The sequence below is a fragment of the Protopterus annectens genome, chromosome 11.part0, assembly GCF_019279795.1.
Source record: "Protopterus annectens isolate FY-2018-M chromosome 11.part0, PAN1.0, whole genome shotgun sequence".
NCBI lineage: Eukaryota > Metazoa > Chordata > Ceratodontiformes > Protopteridae > Protopterus > Protopterus annectens.
Window position 1 is genome coordinate 1,198,833,749 of NC_056745.1, and position 23,304 is coordinate 1,198,857,052.

General features: G+C 39.0%; 1 protein-coding gene across 1 annotated transcript in view; it reads right to left on the minus strand.

The window, feature by feature from the left end:
• LAMB1 (laminin subunit beta 1) overlaps positions 1-23,304 on the minus strand; it is a 1,172,470-nt gene that overhangs the window by 419,131 nt on the left and 730,035 nt on the right. The window contains exon 22 of the mRNA XM_044088561.1: positions 3,082-3,299. Within this exon, the coding sequence (XP_043944496.1) occupies positions 3,082-3,299 (218 nt within the window). The remainder of the gene's footprint in view (positions 1-3,081; positions 3,300-23,304) is intronic.

A 23,304-nucleotide genomic window follows, 5' to 3' on the forward strand; every position in this document is an offset into this window, starting at 1 on the left:
AAAACGAAAATTTCAGGAGTCAGACGACCAGCACTTGCGAACTGCTTCTGCTTCGGGCACCACATGGCAAGAAAGACTGATGTAATGGCGTCGACTGCATGTTTTATACTCCTGACAACCTGACGTCATGGAAGAAGGGACAGCAACCGATGCAGGACCCAAGACTTTGTTAATCAGGCTGACTGAGGGCTGCTGCAAGCAGATAACCCAAATGTGATGGCTGCAACAGTGAAACACGAAGAACATCTGAAATCTGTATCCCTGGGACACTATATTTAAAACCCATTTGTCCTGGGTAATGAGTTCCCAGTTCTTGGCATGAAGAGCAATCTTCCCCCCAAAGGGGCAGTCAGTTGAGAAGTGCTTGGAAGTTTTAAAAATAAGTCATTGGGACAGTTTACCATAGGGGGGAGTTTTATTACTCCCAGATTTGGAATTGGAGGCCCCCCACTGCTTAGTCCTGTGTGTACCCTGGGACTGAAGCCTGGGAGCTCTGCTGGATCTGGGTTTGGACAGAGAAGGTCTGGAAGAGGCAGGAAAGGACCAATTCTTGGAAGGTCAATGCCTACTAAACCTTGGAGGTTGTACTTGTAAAAAATCTTTAACAGTTTGCATAGATTTAGCTTTTTCCTCCATCTTTTTAAGAACTTCTTCTGCCTTGTTGCCAAACAGGTGGTCCTGGTTTAAGGGAGCATCCAGTAATTTTGCTTTAACATGACCTGGCAAGGATTGCTCCTTAAGCCAAGCATGCCTTCTAAGTACAGACCCAGTTACAGCAGCCCTGCAAGATGCCGCTAGTGAATCAAAACCACATTGCAAAGTATGTTTTCCAACCTGTTCAGCTGAATGCAGCAAATCCTGTAAATCCTTATTTTCAGCACGATCAGGAATCAACATCATTCTCTATTTAAGTAATCCAGTAATATGCTGCTGATACTTTAACATATGAAACTGGCAGTTTAAGGCCCTAATGGCCAAAGTTGCAGAAGTGTATACCTTCTTACCCCATCTATCCAGCGCCCTGGATTCTCTATCAGAGGGGATAGGATTTTTGGCAGTAATAGCTTTAATGCCCTTGGGTCCCTGTGAAATGGTCTCAGGATCCGCAGTAGGATTTTTAAAAAGGAACTTGTGAGAGTCAGGGACCCTGTAATATCTATCAGGTTTTCTGGGAGCAGGAGGTAAAGAGTCAGGGGCCAAGCTAGATTCCGAAAAGGCATCATCAACAATGTCTAGTACAGGAGGTATGGCTAAAGGCCTATGCTGAGGCAGGATTAAGAAATCCCTAAGCCTCTTTTTAGAATCAGAGAAATCCTGACTTTCCCAATGAAAATGCTCCCTGAGAGTATGCAAGGTTTCACCAAAAGAAAAATCCTCTGGGGGAGAAGCAGGGTGAATAGAGTTCTCAGCATCAGAAACCTCATAGGTAGATAACGGTAAATCCTGGTCATCAGAGAAAACAGAAAATTCAGAATCCTGGTCAGAAGTATCATAAGCAAACTCAGTCCTAGGTCTCTTAGAGGGGAAGGCTGGCTTCCCTTGATTAAAGTAATAAGGTCTTCAGCCATTCTTATTTGTTTTTTAGGCATACAGGCCTGACCATGCGGTCTGGGCGTCAGTTTTCTAGGCATGGTTCGAGTTCTAATCCTTGAAGAAGAAGATGGCATCGGATTAATACGCAAGTCAGTAGGCCTGAATACACCCTCAGAAACCAATGCCAGCACAGCGGTTCCGGACCCATCCAAGGTAGAGACATCTGCAGGTTCCACAGCTGAAGCATCTCGCAGCATACTGGACTCTGAATGGGTCTCAGTAGAAGCCTGCGAATCTGAAGTAGCGGGTATCAGGGGCTGAGAAAGTGCCTCACTGAGTACTGGCCAACTGGTGACTGGCTTAGGAGAAGCATCATCGGCAGCTTTGGACCTAGGCGGTCTGTCTCTGTCTTTATCTTTGTATTTTTTTGTAAGTCGGCTTACTAAAGACATATCAGGATAATTGAACCAAGCACCAAATAATTAGAAGCGAAAATATACCGACGACGGATAGTTCGTGGTTTAAATAAGGCACAAAACTGACAGCGAGGTACGTCGTGGTCAGTGCCTAGGCAAGGAATACAGTACAAATGAAAATCTTTATGAGGTACTTGCTTTCCACAAGTAATGCAATTATTTACTTTTACTGACATCGGTTAAGAGCAAGAAAAAGTTTCCCCAATGGGGTACTTAGCTTTTAGTTGAAGACTTCAGTTCTCAAACTCGAAAACGAAAATTTCAGGAGTCGGCCGACTGGCACTTGCGAACTGCTTCTGCTTTAGGCAACGCACAGCAAGAAAGAGTGATGTAATGGCGTTGGCAGCCTGTTTTATACCCCTGACGACCTGACGTCATTGAAGAAGCGACAGCAACCGACGCAGGACCCAAAACTTTGTTAATCAGGCCGACTGAGGGCTACTGCAAGCAGATAACCCAAATGTGATGACTGCAACAGTGAAACATGAAGAACATCATCCCTACCACATTTTTGTGCTGTCTATTCTCTCAAAAAGATTATACTAAGTGTACATGTAGTCTACACTTTGTGTTAACCTTTAAGAGTTCCGCTCAACATTTGAAGCTGCAAGAGATTCAGTAGGAAAACTAAAATTAGGAGGAAGAAGGTGGAAGTTATGCTTGTGTTGTTTATTCAGTCAGAATGATGTACACTTAGTGTAGGCATTTAGGAATCCGGCCCATACTTATTATATTATTTATGCATTTACCTCAGCAAACAACTCTTGAAAAGCAGTAGCCCTAACTAAACTAAGGCAGCCATGAATTTTAAATAAAAAATAAAACCTAAATGAATCTACTCTACAACTCTATAAAATACTGCATTCACCCAGTAAAGACTACATTGTTAAAATCATTAATATGAATTCATATTGGCATTTTCTTTAGAGCAGTAAACATATACACTTCAATGGACAACTCAGATGCTTTATGCAAGAATTAAAAGATAAAGGTTTGTAGGATCCAGTCAAATATGTCATACAGAAAGTAACACATTATATAATTTTTGCATAGATAGAACTGATTTTCTTACCTCATTACAAGATTCCCCAAATGAGTGGTCAATATTGCAGGCACAAGGTTCGCATCCTGTTCCACTGGCTAGTTTCCATGTATTTGGTGCACAGCGATCACAGTTCTGCCCAATCACATTTGGAAGGCAAGGGCACTGACCTGTTGACCTATCACAGTGGCACTCCTCTGGACTAGTGCAGTCCTGATGAACTGTACCCAGATAATTGCAAACACACTCTGCAAGAAACCATGACATTAACATTTTAATAATGGTGAACTGTGCTTTTTAATTGTTTAGCTTTAAAGTTTTGTGATCTTTAGCTGTTCCAACAAATCAAATAACTGCAGAATGGCTTATCTGTTAAAGTAGAACAGAATCTTAAAACCAATAACTGTAAACAACATTCCTGAGTTACAAATTTACCAATGTTTTGCGGCAAAATGTGTAGAAAAGGAAAATCTCGGTGGACTATATACAAAGGGTTATTAGTGTCATTATTTGCACATTCAAAATCACTTATTTTAACATGCAAAGAATGTATACAAAATGAATACTGATGAAATGCAGACATTAAATACTGCAATCATATCTATGCATCTTAATCATAATGGGCATGCTTTGTTTATTTTCAGAGCATGGGAGATTTGTACTTTGCCACTGAGCGATTTGTACTTTGTTGCTCTGACTGGAGAATGCATGTAATGCATGCTCAAAAACAAGACCGCCACTTTGCAGCAGCATATTAAGCTGCCATGAAGCTCAGACAGAGAAAAAGATAATGTTTGCCATTTTTTATACCTGCTAAAGAGCACATTCCTATTTACGATTGTAAAATTAAAATTTTAAGTAAACATTTTTTTATAAAAGTGCATGTGTGTGCACAGGCGCCAGTGTGTGTGTGTGTGTGTGTGTGTGTGTGTGTGTGTGTGTGTCTGCATACGTGTGTATGTTTGCATGTATGTGCTTGCATGCGTTGTGACAATGAGTGACAGAGAGAAACAGACAGCTATGACTGCAACAGGCAGTCATCACAGCATGAAGCATTAACACATAAGAAACTCTTGATGTCCAGAATGGATTTACAGAGAAGCAATATGGGAAAAAATTAGACATAGTAAATCTGTGGGAGGGGGAATGCACTGACTTATATTGTTTTATTTTATTGATAAGTATACACTGAGACATCTGAAGATGTCATCACTCAATAAAATGACTCTAATTGCTGTGTGTGTGCGCGCGTGTGTGTGTGTGTGTGTGTGTGTGTGTGTGTGTGTGTAAATGTCTATCTGCCTGTTTGCGTTTTGAATCTTTGTGTTTCTATGTATATATCTGTAAGTCTGTCAGTATGTGGGTGCTTCTGAACATGTGCGTGTTTGTGTGTACATTAAATACCTGCAGAACTTGTACTTTGGATGTAAAATAACTCCTTCAACAGCCATTACATATAGAAGAGCAAGTTTTGAACATTAGGGAAGGAACTATTTTACATACAAAATATAAAAAAACATGTAGTAAAAAAAAAAGAAATACAAAACAATTTAATAGTTAGCACATTGTCTAATCACAATAATGTCATCAAGGCCACTGAATACAGATAGTTTTCTGGCCAATTCCCTCCCCAAACTGACATCACCACAACCGTCCTAAAAACCCACCCATGCTGTGATGTCATACTTCCCTGGTCCTTCCCCCACCCATACAGAAAGTAAAGGCTAGAACAAGGTAACTTTACATGAGTCAAATCTCCTGCTGTGAGCGGTCAATCAGAGCAGATTGCTCAAATTACCCTTAGCGCTTTGACAGCTAGGAAAGTTGGGTGTGAAGGTTGATGGGAGATGAGTCAAAGTAGTACAATTCAGGCTTCACAAAAGACTGCAGTTTAGCCATTCTAAAAATAATCAGCAGTAAAAAACACTTTGAAAGTCTGTTCTGTGGCATATGCACTGTTTGTGTTTTAAGTAGTCATTGAACGGCATGAAATGTTATTTAAAACTAACTGACTGAAAGACAGCAGTCTATGCATGTAAAATCAATTTAGTGACAGGAGCTTTAGGAAGAGAGAGGGCTGTGTGATGTAATTTTTTACAGACAAGCACCACATTGTGGGATACCTAGAGGCAGACTAAACAAGCTGGACCTCGCAAAAGCCTTCGATACAATACCCCACTCGGGCATTATAGATAAGCTCACCAGCTTAAATATAAACCCCTATGTCACTAGATGGATTGCAAACTGGCTCAAGGACAGAACCCACATGGTTAGAATTTGCTGGAGCCATGTCAGACTCCAAATCAGTTACAAGTGGTGTCCCACAAGGCTCAGTCCTGGGACCTCTCTTGTTCGGTATATATTTCTCGGAGGTACAGGCCAACACGGAAGGACTGTGGCTGACCAAGTTCGCAGATGACTGCAAACTGGGCGCCATAATCGACTCTCCAGCCGACACAAGCATCCTCCAAAACGGCCTCATAGAAACAGACAACTGGTGCCAGAGCCATGGCCTCAAGCTAAATGCCAAAACGTGTATAGTCATCCCCTTTGGCAAAAACAAAGTGCCCACAAATTACCACATAGGTGGTAATCCATTAAGTACAGAAGAAGTAATTAGGGACCTGGGGACCCAAGTTGATAGCAATCTCTCATTTGACAACCACGTGGCCAAAGTGGTTAGAAAAACATTTTATATAGCCCACCTAATCATGAAGGGATTCACATCTAGATCAGGGGAGGTCATCGTGCCTCTTTACTCATCCCTCATCAGGCCCATAATTGAGTACAATGCCCCTTTTGGGATGTACCTTACCAGACACCTGCAGCAACTGGAAAGACCCCAAAAGTACCTCACCAAGAGGATCAAAGGGCTCAAACAGATGCCATATGCTGCCCGGTTAAAGAAACTCCAGCTCTACTCAGTGGCATACCGCCTGCTCAGAGGTGACTTGTGCCTGACATATAAGGCCATGTCCAACCCGGAATTAAGGGACATGCTGCACCTCAAAAAATCCAAATCCCATCGAGCTACACGCGCGAGAGACTTGAACCTCAGCACTGAAATAAATAGGACATGCTGGAGGGACAGATTCATAACCCAGAGGCTCCCTTCACTATGGAATAAAATCCCAGTCCAGGTTAGGCAGAGTTCCTCATTGACTCTCTTCAAGAGGAGTCTTGATGAGTGGATGGGAGATCGTAGGTTTACCCCGGGTATCACTTCTGTGTCACTGTTAGACAGAGGCACAGTATACTAACCTCGAAAAAGGGCATAGCAAAATTAATTTAAAATTGGTGGCGAAAGCCAAACATACTCTGGCTATGCTTATAAATGCCCTAGGGCAGATAGCCTAGTATGAACCTATGAACCTATGAACAATCAGAATTATTTCAAGATGCCAGACCCCATGTGGTCAGACTCAGAAATTACATATACAAATATTTAAAAGCCTGTAAATAGTCCCAAAGTGGTATTAAAATGTAGGAAACACCAAACCATGATAAAATAAACATGTTTTTTGAGTTGGTGGGTGTGATTCACCTTTAAACAGTAGCAGTAGGCCTAACTGGTTAGATTTTTTTCGCTTAGAAAATGGCCATTGTTGACACTGGAACAAATAGTTTAAAGCACAAAACATTGGACTAATAATAGTGCAAAAATCCAGTTAATAAAATCAGCTGACTACATTCCAAACAGAATGATGCTACCGTAATTTATATTAACACCTTTAACTAAATTTGATACAACATGCAAATATGTACCTTACACTTATCGCAAAACAAGCTATGCAATTAGCTGGCAATTTTAGCACTTCCAAGCAACATGTAAAGTTATGCAATTATCTGGCAATTTTAGCACTTCCAAGCAACATGTAAATAAAATTGTATTCCAACATGTTAAAAGTGTAGTTGAAAGAACACTGCAGAGTTATCATTCACTTTTTCTTTATGTACCTCTGTCAGCCACAGGAAACACTTCTACTTTGATGTAAAGTTCAGTCCAAAATATCAGCTCTATGCTGGTGTGAGTTTTCCATGGTCAGTTATGATGATTTTTATCTCTGTTATTTCCATGATGTGTGCTACTACTTGAGAGTTTGAGGCATATCTCCCAAGGCTTGCTGTCATCTGTCTAGAGGTACTGCTCCCAATCATATATCAAATTACTTTCATTTCTCTTGAAGATGGAGTACTTACATTTCAGTTAAAGAAGCATTAATTATGTCAATCCACAAAAAGATAGAGTTAGATCATGATGCTCTACTTAAGTAAATACCCATGTCAAAACTTCACACTATAATGTTCTTGAGGAAAGAGTTTATTTACAACTGGAATCTTGCATGAGAAATAACATTGGTGATTCTTTCCAGTCCATTTTCTGAGCTAAACATAGAAATGAAATGACCCTCACCAGGGTCTTTCATGATCATGTTTGGAGAAGGATCAAAATATTTACTACATACTGGTCCAACTAGGTCTCCGGTAGGCATTTGACATAGTGGGACAATCCATTTTACTTCACTGACTGGAGCACTACTGTAGCATCTCTGATTTGGTTTACAGAGGTTTGCCTCCTACCTTTCTGGTGCAGGGAGTAGTCAAGGGTTAATTCCTCTGCCTCTTGCCTGTCACTGTACCATTCCACAGGGTTCCATACTTGGACTTCTATTCACTGCACACATTTCCTCTCAGACACATTATTTGATCAAGAGGTCTTCAACGCACAGCTACAGATCTTTTTTTTCAGAAGCCTGTGTGGGTTTTTTTTCCAAACTCCTTTATTGAACTATCACTTCTGACATAGGCAAACTTACATTCATATAAAAATAATTTATATACAGCTATTTGACTATATATAATTCCAGAAGGGCAAGCTTTCTTTGGTTGCCATGAATAGGCTATGTAAGAGCTACTGCAACATGAAGTCTCAAAACTGTGAAATATTTAACTCTAAAGGCTGAATGGAATTTTGCTTGAAACTTTATTTCTTGATCTGGTTAATCTCTAAAATGAAGAAATTGTAGATGATCCATCTTCCATCTTATTCTGCTCCTTGTTCCCTCACATGTCCCCATTCAAGTTTGCAGAGTAGTAGGTGCACACAGCTGATGACAGATGCATTCTTATCCATGTACTTCAGACAGAGATGGCCACACAAAAAAGACAAGAACATTCAATTAACTATGTGAGGATGTGACGTATTGCCAGCTATGCCAGGAGAAGTATGCCAGCGGATGTGTAATGCCAGCACAGCTAGCTGGAATTTTGTAAAAAATTATATGCCATTTGTATATCAAACTAATATGTACAAATGCTTGTGTTGAAAATGTATTTGCAAAGCTGCTTGTGTTAAAAATGTATCAACAGTGGGTCCTGCTGGATGGAAAAGAAATATATATGCATGTAGTAACTGACTAAATGTATGCATTGTAACTGCTGAAATGAATACATTATAATAGAGGATACTGGAAGAGAAGAAGTAAATCTCAATCCACCTGACTTTGAAAAATATTCTGAAATTAAATTACTGGGCCTAGGCCAAGAAGATTGTATCTGACAGTTCTCAATGCAGCCAGAGACAAAAAGTCTGTATTGGAAGTTTTCTATACAGTCTTTGGGGTGAACTAATTGCTACTCTGGAAGGTGGAAGTTTGAAATTGTTTTATGACCTCCAGAAGCTGCAACAGATCTTAGCAAGCTCTATGTGTGTATTATTGACACATGTTCTAAATCCTAGCAGTTTCTAGCCAAGGGGGTAGCATGGGAACCAGAAGTCAGATGACCAGATTTCTGTAATCCATTACTAAAAATGATGTTTTAATACTAGATGAGACTAAAGTCCCAGAGCACTCTGTTTTTTTTTTTTTTTTTTTGGAACCTTACAAGGAAGGTCCCCCACCTACTTCATCTTGTAACTTAGTTACTTTTCTGGCTGTAGCTGGATAACTTCTAAGTATAGTGTAAATCAAGGTCTGAGCCACACATAAACGAGGGTGATCAGAGACGGAAAAGAAGCAGTCCTTTTACAGAAGGTAAAGAAAATGACAATGACCCTCCAAAATCCCATTATATGTCAATGGCATAAGAATTCACTCTGGTATGAGTCAAAGTATTATGGGAGAGAGAAATAGGGTTACCACCTGTCCCACTTTGCGAGGGACAGTCCCTCTTTGGGCAGTCGTGTCCTGACAAAATATATTAAAAATGGCAAATGTCCTGAGATTGTAGGACATAATTATTTCCTATATTTTATGGAATAGTTGCATAAAGCAGTTATTCTGTGTCTAAAATACCTAAATGTTATAAGAAACAGAATAAGCAACTAAATTGCTACAAGAATAAACTTTGATTTAGGCAAAAAAAGTTAAGTTCTAGCCTTTGTACTGACCGTGTGTATGTGTTGGCCTGTAAAATCTGATGTTTGTACCGAAAATGTCCCACGTTGGCCATTTGAAAAGGTGGCAACCCTAGAGAGAAAGGCTTGAGGGAGTACAAGATCAGTTGATACATCAAGCTCCATTGGTGGCCATGTTGTGGAAAACAGGCTAAAATTACAAATAAAGCACTTGGAATGATTTTGAGGTATTAAAATAGGCCAGGAAACAAAGACAGAGTGAAAAAAAATTTTTTTTTAGTTATAGGGTGGAGATTTCCTTTAAGGGAAATTCTGCTTGATGCAGAGATCTGCATCTGGAAATACTGGGTGTATCCAGTTTTGTTCCAAGTGAATGTCCCTCTCCAGTGTCAGTGGTGAGGAATCAGCCTTCTTGATTACTGGCCCAGAGAAGAGACGTCACAAACTATACAAAGTTTTTTCATGTTTGACAAGTTGTCAACATGCATGCAATCCATATACGTATACATATAATTTACAGTGGTTTGCCTTCTCACTCTTTGGACCAATTAATTTGTTTAGTTTTCATTTAGTTAGTGGAAAGACTAGTAGGTTTGCAGTTTTCATATTCTTGCTTTCAAATCTTTCAAATAATCTGTCATGAATGTACTGTATATTATGTGTTGCCTCTATAGTACAGCAGACATTTTAAACAGCAGAGTTATTGAATAAATTATTGTTTCTAAATGACAGACTACAAGTTGTTGTTAATACTAATTCAGGAATTTTGTGCCACTTGCTTTAAATAATCTATCTAGCTGATCCTGCAGATGCAACGCTATAAATGTCCTGTTGCCAGGACAGGTATGAGTGTATATCAGATGATCAAAATAAAACATTGTGCACAAAATACTTAAACAAAATAGTTTTAAAATCAAAAATAAAAATACTTTTTTTTCAGGGGGTATATCTAAACTATGGAACTCTTGTCTTGAATTCTATCAGAATTATATCTAGCCTCCATGTATTTAAGTCATCTCTCAATGAAATTTTCGCTAACTTATGGCTATGCCCTTGCACCTCTCCTGTACTGATACTTTACATTCTTACTAACCTAACCTGTCATCATACTATCGATCTATGTCTTTCAATACTTGCTTTTTTCCCACTCACAGGGTGGACTTATCTTTTTAATTTTATTTCCTAGCATAGCAGACTATACTTCTGATACGTTTGTATATATTGATTGTCATATTTAATCATCATTTTTTTTTATTTCTTTATATTTTTACATCACTGGTGTATCCTCATGCTTTATTGTAGCCTATACGTTCCACTATCAGACTGCATGTATACATGTTTTTTTTTTTATTACATTTGTACTAGTGTTTTATTTGATGTTATTCAACACTCTGGAGCTTTTTCCCATGGGCCTCCACTGAAAATAGGTATTTATTACCCAGTCAGATTTTTCCCCAAATACAAATGTCAATATATGTGTGTGTGTATGTGTGTGTATATATATATATATATATATATATATATATATATATACACACACACACACACACATATATATATATGTATGTGTGTGCGTGCACGAGCGTGCACATAGTTTTTGAAACAGAGCATTTTCTGATAGTGCAGTATGAATTTGCTTTCTGCGTGGTAACTAATTATCACAATAAAAAAGACTTGGGAGTTTCAAGGAGGAGTTTTTTAATGCTGTGATAAAATAGCTGACAAATCTATAGCTTGCCAGCACAGTTTCCATAGCATTTTTGATAGAAAAGATTTTTATAAAGAGCTTTTATACAGAGCATTTTATGAAAGCACTGCTTGATTTTGATTTCTCTGTTGTAAAACAAAAGTTTTACTTAGTACACTAACATTTACGCTACTGCAAATATACATATAAGACACAATTTATTTCAAAATAAAAGTAGATTTAACTGTGCCCTGCTTGTCTCTACAGCTCTTACTACTTTGTCCATGAAAATTAACAAATTTATGCTAATCAGGTGTCCCTGATTCTTAGGAGGTTTGTCCCTAATTCTTTCGACTGCAGGTTGCCCCTAACTTATACATAATGTCCAACATTCAGTTAGCTGACTTTATACAACTACTCCTCTTTAATTACAGATTTCCACACTTCAGATGCTTGCTTCGCAACTACAGCTTTAGTACCCTGCTTTGCTTTTGAATCACTAGAGTGACAAGTTATTGTCAGTGTAGCAGTTGTAATACTATCACAATTTTATCTGTAGTAATGTGCACGTTAGGGTCCCCAGTCTAAATGATTACCAAAACCTTTACAGAAAGTTTAACACATTGTTACTATAATATGAAAAGACAATTTTAAAAGGTGATTTACATCACGCTAGCACTCATAAATGTTGTTTTTCCTACAACAGGTAACTCTCCAAACATCAGGTTTGTTTATGGGAGAAACAGCCCCAAGAAATGTTAAGGCAAATCATACAGTACTCAGCAAGCTACATGTTGGTCTTCCACACTACCAGCTGCAATCACAGACAGGATGCCTTCCAAGCTGTGAACTCCAGCTACAGAGGTGATGATCTTGTCAAACACCCTCTTAACAAAATAAACTAAATGAAGTGTGGAAAGGGACAATAATGTAATAGCAGCTGCAAGAATGTGCTCTTATTTGTTTTAGGACCTTTTCCTAAAAAAGGTATCAACCGTATGTGAACAAAAGCCTCCTCCCAAGCTTGTCTGAACAGTTGAAAAGGTCATTCAATTAAGTTGACTAGTCTAAAGAGCTACACAAAGCAAATGTTAGGTAATTTTAATTGGTTGGGGGATGGTAAAATGAGGAGAGAGAGATTAAGAATGTTAGGGGTTAAAGGAAGTTAATGCAGTAAACGAAGTGATTCACAGTTGTTCTGACTTGGTTACCTTGAAATGTTGTTTTGTTGGACATACTTGAAGTACTTTTACTCACATTTTGTGTTTTTCTGCATGCTATCCTATACCTTGTGAAACAGAACAAATTTACATAACAAGTGCAAATTTATCAAAACATTTAGGTAACACTAAACAAACTACTGTCACTAACCACTAAGAAAGCATTCCAAAATGTAACATTTGCATATTGTTAATTATGTAGATTGAATGGCTTGACAGGTACAATCCAAGAATGAGTTATCTACTACTGACCATACAGTATAAACATAGCAGAAAGACTTACTATGAATAATTTATTTATTTTTGTTTTCTGGGATAGAGCACTCATCTCCATGTACCATGTTCAGACTCAGCCTGGGAATGGTGTCTGTTTAACTGACTTGCTCAGTGTCACACAGCTAAGTAACGGAGGCTGAAGGAATCAAACCTAGAAACCCTTGGACCTCAGGGAATAATTTGTTAACAGCTCCTTAACCCTCCAAGTCAACTGCAGACCAATGTTTGATAGAAAATATTTTAATTCAGAGCTTTTTAAACAGAGCAGCTTTGATTTATCTGTTGCAAAACAAAAGTGTTGCTCAGCACAATAACATTTAAGCTATTGCAAATATACATTTGTACCTTTCAATAGTAGTCTTGAACTACTAGTCTGTTTTTCTTTTTCTATCCTGTATAAATACCATAAACTGTAATTTGTTTCTTTTTAGAAATGCTATGTCAATTTTGTTTAGATTCTGACGAAATTCTATGTAAAATTGTTAAATGTCTTGTTCTCTGTATGTCTTGGAGCTTTTCTCCCTGGGCCTCCGGTGAAAATGGACTTGTTGTCCAGTCGGACTTTCCCAGTAAACAAATGTAAAATAAATATATTTATTTTATTTTTATTTTATTTTACATTTGTTAATCAGGAATGTCCAACTGAGCTATAGTAGCCTTTTTTCAGAAGAAGCCTTGGGAGAAAAGCTCCACAAAAAGACATTACACTGAAAATAACCATTAAAAAGCAAAAAGCATTACACTGAGAATATAGAAGCAAAAAAAGCAAAAAAAAAAAAAAAAAAAACAATAAAAAAAAAATAATTACAGTATAAGTCAATATACATGTCAGTAAAACAAAGAAATACAATGTAGTCTATGAAGCAATAAGAATAATAATTTTCTGGTGTTAACTGTTGCTGTTGTAATATGGACGAAGAAGAGAAGATGAGAGATTCTTATTTTTAGTAAAAAAAAATTTGAGGTTACCATTTATGGCAAGAGATAGCAAGTGTAAGAAGTGGAAAAGAAGGATATAAGTGGCTTACAGATGCGTAAGTAGAAGAGAACCAGATAAGCATAACAGGAGAGTTAAGAGGGGTGAATGCAAGAGCATTAGTAGTTAACCGATCGATCTCAAAACATTTACAATCTTGGGGGGTTGCATACACACCAATACTTCCACTGTTGTAAAACAAGTGAAAACATTTGCACAGGCCCCCCAACCCATGTACATAATAGCTCCAAGGTCACAGAAACTCGGAGAAAAGGGAGAAAAAGAGACAAAACATAGCATTCAATTTTCTAACTTGCTAACATTCCAGCTATGACATTCTTAGTGTTGCTTACCTGGATGTTGACAAAGAGTATGGATACCATACTAGAAGAGGGCATTCAGTTTTAATTCTTTATCCCTGAGATCAACGTTTACCCAGTAAGCTATATCACCTTTATGGAGATTTCGGAAGGGGAAATTCCTCTTTCTCCAAGGTGAAGTAAGTTTGGAGTTGATTATATTAGTAACGGTTGTGCACGGGCAAAGTATCCTGTACTGGGGAGCAAACCCACATGAATGGGATGTTTGAATTCTGCTATAAACTATTTATATTTTCTCCTGTGAAGAATTTTTAAATATGTCATTCAATCGTCATGCTAATGAATTCTATACTATGATATGTAGCTCCAGGAAAAGACCACTGAAATTCATCAAAAATGTTAAAAGCTATGTCAGACTCTGCAGGTCAGAAGAAATGATACAGGCAAGTGTATGTGTGACCTCAGTACTTGCAAGTCTTTTTTTGGATCTCCGAAATGATACTGGAAAACAAATTGTAACTTCTCCATTGCAATAACCCAAGTGTAAGGGGAAAAAAGCTAGATGTGTTGATAAGAAAATTGCTGAAACTTTTCAAAGCAGTTTCACATTTTGTTCCAGTGGCAATCAAAATACTACAAGCGGAAGCATCACAAGAAAAGGTTTGAGGGTTGCATGAACCCACACGAGAGCTCGCCAAAAGGAATTACTATCTACATACTTAGACATATGCATGCATACCACCAGAGATCAACTCTCCCATCCAACTGTATGTTAATTCTGTATTCTCTTTAGCACAGTAACAGTCAGTAATGCCTAAAGAACATCACCAGATTCCATAAGACTCTAAGACACTAATCATCATGGAAACCTAGCAAATCAGGACAGCTGTAACGCTCATCATTTGACAAGAAAACATATGTTGCCTAACAAAGAAGCAATTCACCAGTATATAAATAAACTTTTTTATCTGTATTTTAGTCCATGGGTGGCCGCGGTGGTGCAGCGGTTAGCGTTGCTGCCTCACAGCAAGAGGTTCTCCGGTTCGATCCTTGGCTGGGGTGCCTTATGTGCGGAGTCTGCATGTCCTCCCTGTGGTCGCTTGGGTTTCCTCCGGGTATTCCAGTTTCCTCCCTCATCCCAAAGACATGCTGTAGGTGGATTGGACACTCTAAATTGGCCCTAGGTGTGAGTGTGTTTGCCTTCTGTGGAAGGTTGGGCGCCGGGCTGGCAACTCAACACCGTAAAGCCCCACTGCCAATCATGAGCAGACAGGTAATCCACTGGGAAAAAGCAAGAAGAAGAAGATCTGTATTTTAGTCCATCCCAATCATACGCATGTATATACACAGCTGACCTCCGGAAGGGAATAATTTTTCAAAATGCAACCTTGACAAGTACATCTGTTTTATGTGTATTCAGAATTAATAATTCTTCTCTTGTAAACTTTTTGATTATGTATGCCAGTTTTGACATCGGTATACATGTATTACATGTACTGACAAGGTAATCGGGACCTTTTTTCCAAAGGTTTCCCATAAAATGGATTCTTATTTCAATGTGGCATTTCTACTCAGTAAAGACAAATAAATGGAAATACAATCTGGACTTGGAATGGGTCCTGCAATGGCAACATGAATAAAACGTTGGTTAGGCATTAAGACACAGACGGTTATAGCAAGTAGGATTTAACTAAAATGACAGTAACCAGTCAAGTACTCTTGGAGATTAGTACTAGGTTTGCTCCTTTTCAATGTCTTTTTCAGGCACCTTGCAGGAAACTAGAAAAGGCAATGCTTGCCTTTTTGAGGAAAATACAAAGTTCATTGGTTCGTAGGTAGGTACTAGGCTATCAGCCCTGGGGCCTACATAAGCCTAGCCTAAAAGGTTCCCTGGCTTTCGCTGCCTAAGAAAGTTATTTTCCTGTGCCCCTGTCTAGCAGTACCACAGAAGTAATCCCCAGGGAGAATTTCTCATCCAATTGTTGAGATTCTTCTTAAAGAGGGCTAATGAGGAGCCTTGCTTGACATGAATGGGTAGTCTGTTTCAGAGCATGGGAAGTCTCTGGGACAGGAATCTATCCCTCCAGCATGTTCTGTTTATTGTGGTGGCAAGGTTTAGGTCCCTGGAACGTGTGGCTCAGAAGGATTGGGGTTTCTTTAAGTGTAGCATGTCCAACAGATCTGGCTTTGACATGGCTTTGTATGTTAGGCAGAAGTCACCTCTGAGGAGGCGATAAGCAACGGAGTAGAGCTGGAGTTTTTTAGATGGTCTGCGTATGGCATCTGTTTGAGGCAAGTAATCCTCTTAGTGAGGTATTTCTGTGGCCTTTCTAGTTGTTGTAGATGTCTTGCGAGGTACATGCCAAACGGAGTGTTGTACTCTATAATGGGTCTGATGAGGGATGAGTAGAGAGGAACAATGACCTCTTTTTTTCTGGAGGTGAACCCCTTTGTGATGAGGTGTGCCACGTAGAAGGATTTCCTGACTACTGTGGCGATGTGATTATCAAAGGAGAGACTACTGTCCACCTGTGTCCCAAGGTCTCTTATCACACTTTTGGTGTTTAGTAGGCTACCTTCTATGTGGTAGTTCATGGGTACAGTGTTTTTCCCAAAGGGGATGTCAATGCACATCTTGGCACTGAGCTTGAGGCCATGACTTTGACACCAAGCATCAGTCTCAGTGAGGCCCCTTTGTAGAATGTTCACATCATTAGGTGATTCTATTATGGCACCTAGTTTGCAGTCATCTGCGAACTTCATCAGCCAAAGACCTGCTGTATTAGGTTGGACTTTTGAGAAGTAGATGCCAAACAGGAGAGGACCCAGGACTGAGCCCTGTGGTACTCCACTTGTCACTGGTCTGAAGTTGGATTTGGAGTCAGCTATTTTCATTTTGTGGGTTCTATCAGTGATCCTGTTGGTCACCCATCTTGTGACATAGGGATTTATGCCCAGTCTAGTGAATTTATCTATAACGCCAGAGTGGGGGATGGTGTCAAAAGCCTTGGCGAGGTCAAGATAGGCTATGTGCACCACCTTACCCTCGTCCACGGCTCTGGTGACTGCTTCAAAGAAGTCAATCAGGTTTAGGAGACATGACCTACCTTTTACAAAACCAAACTGAGTGGGGTCTAGTGTTTGGAGGTTACTATGTCCTTGTTTATAAGCTCCAAGATGATACATTCCATGGCCTTGCAGACCCGGCTCGTCAGACTATATGGGGCGGTAGTTTCCGGGGTCCGTGGTGGTGCCCCCTTTGTGGAGTGGGATAACCATCGCTGTATGCCATTCAGTAGGCAGAAAGCCTGAAGTGAAGCTATTATTGATACGCAAAGGGACCTGGCTGAGAAGGGAGTGAGTAGCTGATGACAGCTCACCCATCCTGTGGGGAGGGTGACAGCTCAACTCATTGCACTGTCAATATCTGCACAATTGTAAGTGTATCACCCACAGGAAGCAGAGTGGTTTGGACATGTTGTTGCTTGGTTTGGACATGTTGCAAGCAATGAGCCATTCAGCCAAGAGACATAGCATCATAGCTGACCTTAGGCATAGGCCAACTAGGTGGCAGCCTAGGGTGCCACTCTAGCAGGGGCACTTTTCCAGTATTTATTTTCTGTAAGTAGACGAGGATGGGGGCACTGAGTGGTGTTGTGGGGGGAGCTGTGGAACCCTTTTGCCTAGGGCACCAGTTGACCTAAGGTCGCTCCTGCATAGCATATGTGGTAGCACACATGAAAATCCCTAGTAGAAGTTACCATGTAGAATGCAAACCATAAGACATAAGTAAAAAAAACATACCCACCCTCCAAGAAGTTGGCAGCACCTCTCACCACCCATTTCTCACCTCCCATGGGAGCAAGTAGTCCACAGCCCTTAGGGAGACTTGATAGTCATTGTGAGGGTGGGGCCTATAAATAGTTTTAAAAAATTGATTCTCAGCATTTTTATCCAATCTGTAATAAGACTGCCGTTTCACCATACACAATATTTAATTTGCCACCTATTTCCTGTGGCTTGTCTCCTGTGGTTAGATCCATAAAGTATGACTGCAGTGGAAGAGGAAAGGAGTTCTGAATAGCAGCCCTTCTTCCAGTCAAGTTCAAGTGGAGACAATAATAATACACTGACTGATAAAGAATCTAAATCTACCTTTCCTATCACTTACAGGGATAAACATTTCTGGTTCCTTGTCCTAAGAAGGGAAACAGGAAAAAAAGGCAAGTAGCAAGACTGTTGTGACAACCATTGTGCATTCAAACAGTCTGAATTCTATTTCCCAAATGAAACCTTCTGTCATGGTGCAATACCACTTCCCCTTCTACTTGGTACACCATCAAGCTGAATCCTGAACTCTGTATAGAATCATAGTATAAGCACCCTATGCATCCTTGTGTAACAAAACCACTTTGTACTAAAACAAATGTGCAGAAGAATTTACATATACTCACAATATCAGCTGGTATGCAAGAAGAGACAAATAAAAAGCTTCCTGCAATGTACATTTGTTGGAATTTCCGCTCCTAATATCCCTATGCTGACATATTTCTGAAAACATTTCATCTCATAAACTAAGAGATATGCATACCTCTGTTTTGTGTATGTGCTGTAATGTCACATGCTGGACAAGGAAGGTACACTCATTCGCTGCACTCTCTAGTCTGACCGCCATGCATTAAGCAAACACAACCTCAAAATGAAAAACACAGGGGAAAAACAAGAATATATAACAATGTACTTGCCCTGCTTGCAGGAAAATCCATCTGCAGATGCAGGGCCGGTGTTAGCATTTTGGGGGCCCCCTGCAAATGTCAAGTTTGGGGCCCCTCTGAGCACTTCCTGTCTAAGTATCACCCTGTCACTGCCAGACTTCCTAGCCATCCTTTTAGCTCATGCTGCAAACTTTTAGGAGTAGTACACACAGACTGGCTTGTAGCTACAATGCTGATGTTACAGCAAGCTTATGTACCACAGTATGTTGACCCTTCTCACAAAGGGACATTGACAGTTATTGTCATTTAGAAGTAACAAGGATACATTACAACAACTCTGCACACTGCTGAACTTAATGAAATGGTGCCCTAGGGCATTGTCTACTATTTCACCCCCCCCAAAAAACATACATACATCCTCCAGTGCTCCCCTTTGTTTATCCCCATCTTGGGTTCCCCACACCACGCAAGTTACTTTTTTCTTCCATTTCTCATATTTTACTTTTCTCTTCTGCTTTTTCAAGAAGCCAGGACTTTATATATGCTCTGGAGTGCTTTTAGGTCTTTTTTTTCTTTTTGCACAACTTTTTCATCCAATGATGGCTTGAACAAAAATTATGATTAAAGAAAGAAATTCAGTGTTGCTGTTCAACTTTACTTTCCTTTGCATCCTTTCAACATACCTTTTCTGACCAAGACAGCACAGTAATAACCATTTAGGAAATAACTCAATTAAGCCACTGCCCCAGAAGCCATAGGGGTTATAGATGCTCTAGAATACATTTTAAAGTATTTCCCAACCTTTTAATCCAACAGTAACCTAAACAAAATTCATGAGGAAGAAAAAGAATTGCAGTCTTACTTTTTTCTTTCAGTGAAGACATGAGTTATGCCCACGGCTTAATATTCAAAGTTGACAAAATCGTAGCTCACAATAAACTAACAAGCCAGTTTGTTATGAGGATACACAGATCCTGTCTTGGGCTACTGCCTGCCTCTCTAATCCCCCCAAAAAGACAGTAACTGCCTATGCATTCCTCTGGTGTTAGATTGGGATGAAAGCAAAGGTTCAAATGGTCACAGTCATGTATTTTGAGTGATTGCTGCAATACATATACATAGCATGCATCCTCACTCCTAGCCCCCAAAGGCAGCCACCGGTATACATACCTGATGTGTGATTGTGAGGAAAGTGCGGTTGATAACAGAGGCCATTATCAGTTTTATCCTAACAAGGCCATATCACAGCCCTGTTCAGGTTAAAGAGCATAATCTGAACATTAAATCATTTTTATCTCCTCATTTTTGCCTAACCATAAACAGCTTTTGTGGGGCCCCCTCACAGTCAAGGATGCATAAGGGACCCCCTCTGTACCCATTTATACAGTCTGGGGAGTGAGGCCAGCAGATTCCTAGAGGTTCTAAGTGTCTTAATGTTCTGTGATATATTTTATGCCTTACTTTTAAAATATAATTACTTAGCTGCATTTTTTACTGATACCCAGCAGAAAAATGTGTGTCCCAGCATTATTGGATGTGTGCACTGATACAAATCAGTGATATTTTTATACACACACACTATGCTTAAGTCACAGCAATACTAGTTTTCTACTTATTTCAGCAAATAACAATACATTGTGCAACACTGGTACTGCCACACCAGACGATTGACTGCTGTTTAGCAGTGATCAAACAGCAGGAGTAAGTCACTTTATCTCATTGAGGAGTAAATGAATACCTGTCACTGTCCCTGATTTCACAGATATCCCTTGAGTTTGCCTCATAATTTTGCTCTGTCCTTCATAAAAAAATAAAAATAAGTTTTATTTGCAAGCAAATCATTTAAGATTACAGACAGTCAGTAAATCCAGACAGCATAGTTTTATACTTCTTACTGTCCAAAAAATCCAGGTTGATAAAAAATGTGCTATTCTACTAACTTTTTAAGTGAATTAGAGCAATATTTCAAATGTGATCCTCATTTTGAGCCTTTATTCTGCTATTATTTTTGGCACTGAGCAGAATTCTTCAGCAAGGACATTGAGAGCTACAGTATCTGGTGTTATGGCAGCATTTATTAATCTCCCTGAAAGAGAAACCAGCCCTGAAGATCAGAAGCATTAGCTCTTCTGAAACTCTATGGTGTGCACTGAGATCAGTCACTCTGGGCTGCTAATCTCTCTCAAGTTTTAACCTTATTCATGTTTATTATCAGCTTTATCCTAACAGGGTCATATCACAGCCCTGTTCAGATTAAACAGTACAAGCAAAAATTAATAAATTTTTTTCTCCTCATTTTTTCCCCAACCAACAGCAGCTTTTGTGGGGCCTGCACACAGTCAGGGATGATAAAGAGGCCCCCTGCAACCACAGGTGTTGAGGTACCTACAGCTAGCTATGTTGTTAATTTTAGTGGAGAGGATGTTCAGCAGCAGGGTTTAACTATCTTTGACTTTTGAAAGAGATATAAATAACAGTTATTATTACCCCCCCCACCACCATTTATTAAGCATGCAAGACTCCTTTATAGCTTTTGTTGGTTTAGCAGACATGTTATAAAATATCAAGATAAGATAACTTGCTGTGGTTGGGGCCCCCCCAGGACCAGGGGGCCCCCAGCGACCGCAGGGTTCACTGGTGCCTAAAGCCGGCTATGGCAGATGTTTAAATTGAGAAGCCATCCAGACACAGAAGGGTATGCAAGGATAATTAACATTCATTGAAAAGGTCTTCTAAAAATTAACTTACATGAAGGGTACATATCTGCTTATCTGATTCTGAAAGTCTTTATAGTCCGCAATTATTCTGAAAAATCGCAGGCAGCAAAATGTAAACATGTCTGGAAGACTGGAGCCACAGGACAGATAAAATATAAGGATCAGAAAGTAGGGTACTGAAGTAGAGAGGCACCAAAGTTTGACTCATGGAATTACAGCTTAAACAATAATAACAATGCTGAAAGTGCAAAGATATCCATGATTTCTGAAGCAGGCACTGAAGTAGTCTAAACCTTGCTAGAATGTCCTTTGACAGTAGCATTTTCCTCAAAGGGTGGTTAGTTTCTAGGTTGAATGAATATATACATTATTTAAATGCAACTACAGATTTTTTAAAGTTCAAGATGGATGTTTCTGACAGTATGCTTTGCTTCTTGGATGTTAGCATACAATAAGTAGACTTATTCACACTAGTATTTATAAAAAGGAAGTACATTCTGGGAGATATGTTAATTATACTAGTATGCATGCCCCCACATGTATTTAGGGGGATTGTGACCTCTCAGTTTAGTAGGGTGAGTAGATTAAATACAGATGATACCCCGTTTGAATTGCAGTTGGAGGAAATGTCTAGAGATTTCCTAGATAGTGGCTATGATACTGATTTAATATTGGATATAAAAAATAAGGTCATAACTAATAGAAGGACAATGTTGAGACCAACTTTCTTTGAGGGTGAGTATAGTTCCGTTAGTTCGGAATGTCCTAGATCTTGTATTAGATATATTACTAGCTATAATGCTAGGACTTGTTATGTAAAGCAGATTATACAGAGGAACTGGGTTGTATTGATGGCATCTAGTGAAATCAAGGATGTTTTGGGTGATAGACCTTTTTTTTTCATATAGAAACATGAAGACTTTAAAAAATATGTTATGTTATAAAGACCTAAGAAGATCTGTAGTTAGGACTCCCACTAGTAATCCAGGTACTCATAGATGTCTGAATTGTTCATGTTGTTCTGATATTGTAGCTGATGGTAGTGATAAATTTATACATCCTGTTAGTGGCAAAACCTACAGTTTTTATTTTTCTACTACTTATGTTACATCTAATGTGGTGTATTTGGCCACTTGTGTCAAGTGCACCTCATTTTATGTGGGGAAGACCACTAGAAAATTAAAGGAAAGCATTATTGAGCATAAATCAGAGATTAGAAGGGCTGTAGATAGTAATGCTCTTTATAAACATATTGCCAGGTTTGGTATTGAGCATAGGTTTCGTTTTAGACTTATAGATGTTATGCAACTAACTGCCAGAGGTGGAGATAGTAATAATTTACTTGAGTTAAAAGAGTATGAGTGGATCCTTAGGCTTAATTCTGATCATTTTCCAGGTTTAAATAATATGGTTACACTGAAACCTGTGCTTACTAAATTACAACATACAAAATTGTGTTAAAGAATGTTAAAGAAATTTTTTTGCATCTTTTTTTATGCTAGTGTGTTTGTATTTTGTATCATGTGCTCACAAGATCTTTGGACTGCTGATCATGTAATTTTATTGACCTGTATATAAACCAGTTTGGTTTTTAGAAATGTTTGCATTAGTATTGAGAAAGGGTTCTACCCAAAAGCTTTGCTGTTACTTATATAAAGTGTCTTTTTCTCAGTATATGTCTTAGTTTCTAGGTTTGCCACCTTTTCAAATCCTCAAAATGGGACGTTTTTATGAAAACGAAATTATGTAGGATAAATCATACCCACTACCAGTGCAAAGGAATGGACTTCACTTTTTGACAAAATTAAATCTAACTCTTGCAAAATGTTAGTTGATTCCATTACTTCATATAATACTATGGAGTTTCAGATGCAAAATAATTGTTTTATGCAACTATTGGAGCAAAGTTAGGAAATATTTTTTGTCCTAAGATCTCTGAACATTTGTGTTTTTACAATTTATGGTTTGCATTGCACAGCAGCTC